Source organism: Ostrea edulis, chromosome 1 (assembly GCF_947568905.1).
Source record: "Ostrea edulis chromosome 1, xbOstEdul1.1, whole genome shotgun sequence".
Lineage (NCBI taxonomy): Eukaryota > Metazoa > Mollusca > Bivalvia > Ostreida > Ostreidae > Ostrea > Ostrea edulis.
The window spans coordinates 67,435,234-67,439,210 of record NC_079164.1 but is presented as its reverse complement, the minus strand read 5'-3'; the positions used below and the strand labels follow the sequence as shown (position 1 = coordinate 67,439,210).

The window sequence follows — 3,977 nt, the reverse complement described above, 5'->3', positions numbered from 1 at the left end:
GAATGTGGTGTAAATAGATTCGGGGAAACACACATGTTAAGCCCACAGGGGCTAAGCCCGTTTTGGGCCCGAACTCTGTGATACCATAAATACAGATTTATGATATCACAGAGTTCGGGCCCAAAACGGGCTTAGCCCCTGTGGTTAAACCTAGTGGTCGGATTCGAGCTCCCTTTAAATATTTTGTCCGGTGTTGCAGATCAGGTGGTAATTTAGTGTAGAATCTCGTTATGTTTATACGAGGGTCGTTCAAATATTACGTGGACACTGCTTTTAACTACTCTTACAGCAATGAAATTATACTCATACTTCGGCGAATTCTCCTAAACTGCAATGACAGTATAGCTTTCTGATCATTCATAACGGCATTCTGGGCATCAGCTTTAGACTTTGATACCTTTCTTCATATTTTGTCTACAATGAATAAGAACTCAGATCTTATTACTTTGATCTGATCACTTTGCTAAAAAAGCATGGAATCCAGAGCCCGATTCCACATCTTTATATCATCTCTATTTTAAATTAACAATTAGAACAAGTGACACACCTTTTGGACAAAACCACACGTTAAGCTGAACAGAAAAGGAATTCAGATTAGCTCTGCCTGGAAAACATTTAATGGTTCCAATTCTTAAAAACAAACACCTTCTTGGCCTACAAAACGTGTTTAGCAAAGATGATTTTTTTTAAATAAAGAGAATGGAATTTGAAATAGTTGACTCATTATATTTTGGATAACGATATCATTGTTATACACTATACCACAAGATTTGAGATAATAATTTCACATATATTTTCATAATATGAGAGCCTAGTAATGTCTTTTCAAATCTCATTGTCTAAACTTCAAATAAATCGCCTTCCATGCCATTTTCCACATGCATCTTGCATTATTATATCAATACTAACACACATGTCAAAATTGACAAATTCCATTCTCAAATTGCAATAAAGAATAACACATGAAAACTTAAAATACTACAAGTAAAACTGCTTTACTAGCATAGGAAATGGCATGCTCCATTATTTCCCCATTTAAAGCAATATTGGCTCTAAATCTGAAAATTTTATTTTGTTGTAAAAATAAGCTAATATGATAGTTTTGTGTGTAACTTTAACTATAGTCATTGATAATATTAAAACTAAGTTTAAGATTTTATCAAAATAAAGATCTCGGCTCTATTGAATATAAAGCATTATATAGAAATTAATTTTTGTACGGAAGACGATAATGTAATTTTGCTTCATTCAAAGCCTCTGGATAGGCTTTCTAACACAAATATTAATAACAAAAGTTTATAAACCTTATTTTTTCTGTCATTGAAATAGTAAATCACAATTTTGCAACAAAAATGTTTGGCACCAAAATGACAGCTACTATTGCTGTAATCCATTAACCAAATCCACACATAATATCTACATAAGAAAACCCACTAATTCTGTTATTTCTGTTGTCTTTATTCACACCTTTTCTTCAATGACAAACACTTCGAAGTGGTGTACTGGATGCTCTTTAATAAATTTGCACAAGAATATAGAAATTCAACAGGTTCAGAGAGTTCCATCTCCTTCTCTTTTCTACCTGGACTTTGTTGGGATTCATTGAAGTACATACAATAAAATTCTGGTAACATTAGAAAAACAGGAAACAAATACATGTATTTTAGTGCCAACAAAATAAGGGGGAAAAAACTCAAATGGCAAGTGTTGTAGCAAAAGTTCTACACCTATACGTGAAAGCAGTAACTGAAAAAATAAATCAAGATACATATATATATTGCCATCCAATACAAACAGCACATAATTGTTCATAGGTTATTGACAAATTATTGGGAAATATGCCTGCCCTCAGTTGTTGCATGGTAAAGTGGACAAAGTTTGTGAGGTCCTTTTTGCTCAGAGATTGACAGTGAACATATTTCCCAATATTCAGTCAATAACATTTCCATTACATATTTTTCAATGCTATTTATATTCATAATTTCAATAGTGCAGTCATTTGGAAGCAGATACACTGTTTACATGCATTATCATTTGAAAACAGATATGACATCACGACCAAGTTTTGCCTTTGTCATTTGTAAACAGATGTGACATCAAAACTGAGTTAAGGTGGCTCACTACACAATGAAAGAGTTTCTTCATCAGCACGAAATGATATAATTATGCATGATATGATGATGTGTAAGGAGTATATATGTCAAAAAGGCAAAAAATGCAATTTTGGATAAAAAACATGATTTTCAAAAAATTGATTTCAATAAATATGAACGATAGACCAGAAGATTTGAACTCGGAATCTGTGGGCCACTAACCCGATACTTTATCCACTGAGATACGATGATAGACAAATAAATCGATCGATACAAAATATTTCACACAAAAATTTAAACCACCATCTTGTAATGTAGTGTTATAAAAAAGTATAAGTCTTGGTGTAATGAGCTACCTTAAAGTAGTTCCCAGGCTTTTACAACGCAGGAATTTATGGCCAACAGGCTGTCCAGCACCCTTGGACAAAAAATAAGGGCAAATTTTAGGGGTAAAATTAAAAAAAATTAGGGCTAAATTAGGGCTAAAATTAGGAATTTTTAACCAAATTGCGGAAGTTTTAATTATTTAAAAGGACTTACCTTGTCAAATTTGACAATAAAGAAACTCACATGACACACAAATAAGATGCAAGTACAGGAAGGGCGTATTCCAGTGTTCCATGGTCTCAGCTATTATTGGCTATAACCAATAAACAAGCTTGACACATGGATCCACAGGTCAACTGCCTTTCACTGCATCAGCATTATCTGAATAAGAACTGCAATCTACGTTAATAACACACATTTTGTATGAATGCATTTTGATTTTTCAAGACTGATAAAAAAGTAGGAATTGACATGAAAAATAAGGGCTTTTTTAGGATTTCCCCTTGAATTTTACATTTTTTTAGGAATTTTAGCAAAACTGAAAAAAATTAGGAATTTTTAGGAATTTTAGGGCCGCTGGACAGCCTGGGCCAATAAAAGCCTACAAAATACAAGCAAATAGGAAAAAATATGAAATTATGCAACAAGGTTCTTTACCGCATTACACAGGTACATTCAGTTCTGTTACACCTGCAACTAACATACGCATAGTGCTTGTTTCTCATCTATCTTCATTGCACAGCTCTCTCCAACTCTCAAATTTCTCACTTATTCACCAATCACTCTCATCAGTAAAGAGACAGCTGCACTATGGCCCTTGATGTCAAACAAAACTTTATGCCTGTTCCAAGGAGGCATGCAATGCTTGTCTCAACATCTCATCTTCATCTTGGTTAAAATCCTGTAGAGATATAATTTGATGCTAGAATGTATCAATGATTAAACATTTTAAAATAGGCAAAAATGTAGTAATAAATTAAGGAATCCTGATACCATCGTCAGATACCCAAGTCTGATCTTGTCTCCTACTCATCAAGTAGAGGACGAGATCAGCTGTGGGCATCCAGATGTCCTAATATGCTACACAATGGGAATACAGGAGTTTATTTGCAGTAAGAGTGATCTGCCCCTGATTCCTGTTTCATATTTAATAGTGTTTGTTTTTTAAATGCCTAGTGGGCGTATATATTGCTAGTCAAGAAGTGTTACCAAGAAGAGATTGTTAATGACAGGGAATCTTAGCTTGTTCAAATGGGTTCATATCCTATTGGAGACTTTTACACTTCTTTAAAAAAATTTCTCTCTCTCTCAAAAACCAGCCTATCTTTAGTTTTGGTTGTACATGTATCATCATTACTTGAGACATGAGTTTAATATTGAAAATACAGTTTTGGTTGGTGTATTAGGCCTCCTTAATGACATTTATGATATACAAATGTTAAGTCTCTGTATACAAGCTCATTTCTTACCACATATGTATCATATTCAAACTTATGCCGTATGTTGAGATGATGAACAATATCAGGACTGCAGTAGTTTGGGTCTCCCCAAGGCATA

General features: G+C 33.7%; 1 protein-coding gene across 1 annotated transcript in view; it reads right to left on the bottom strand.

Annotated features, from left to right (window-relative positions):
* Positions 1-594: 594 nt before the first annotated feature.
* Positions 595-3,977, bottom strand: part of LOC125646452 (E3 ubiquitin-protein ligase RNF166-like) — a 15,099-nt gene continuing 11,716 nt past the window's right edge. Inside the window, exons 5-6 of the mRNA XM_048872757.2 lie at positions 3,890-3,977; positions 595-3,321 (exon numbers count right to left, since the gene is read on the bottom strand). The exon at positions 3,890-3,977 is cut by the window's right edge and continues 20 nt beyond it. Of these exons, the coding sequence (XP_048728714.1) occupies positions 3,256-3,321; positions 3,890-3,977 (154 nt within the window). The 3' untranslated portion in view covers positions 595-3,255. The remainder of the gene's footprint in view (positions 3,322-3,889) is intronic.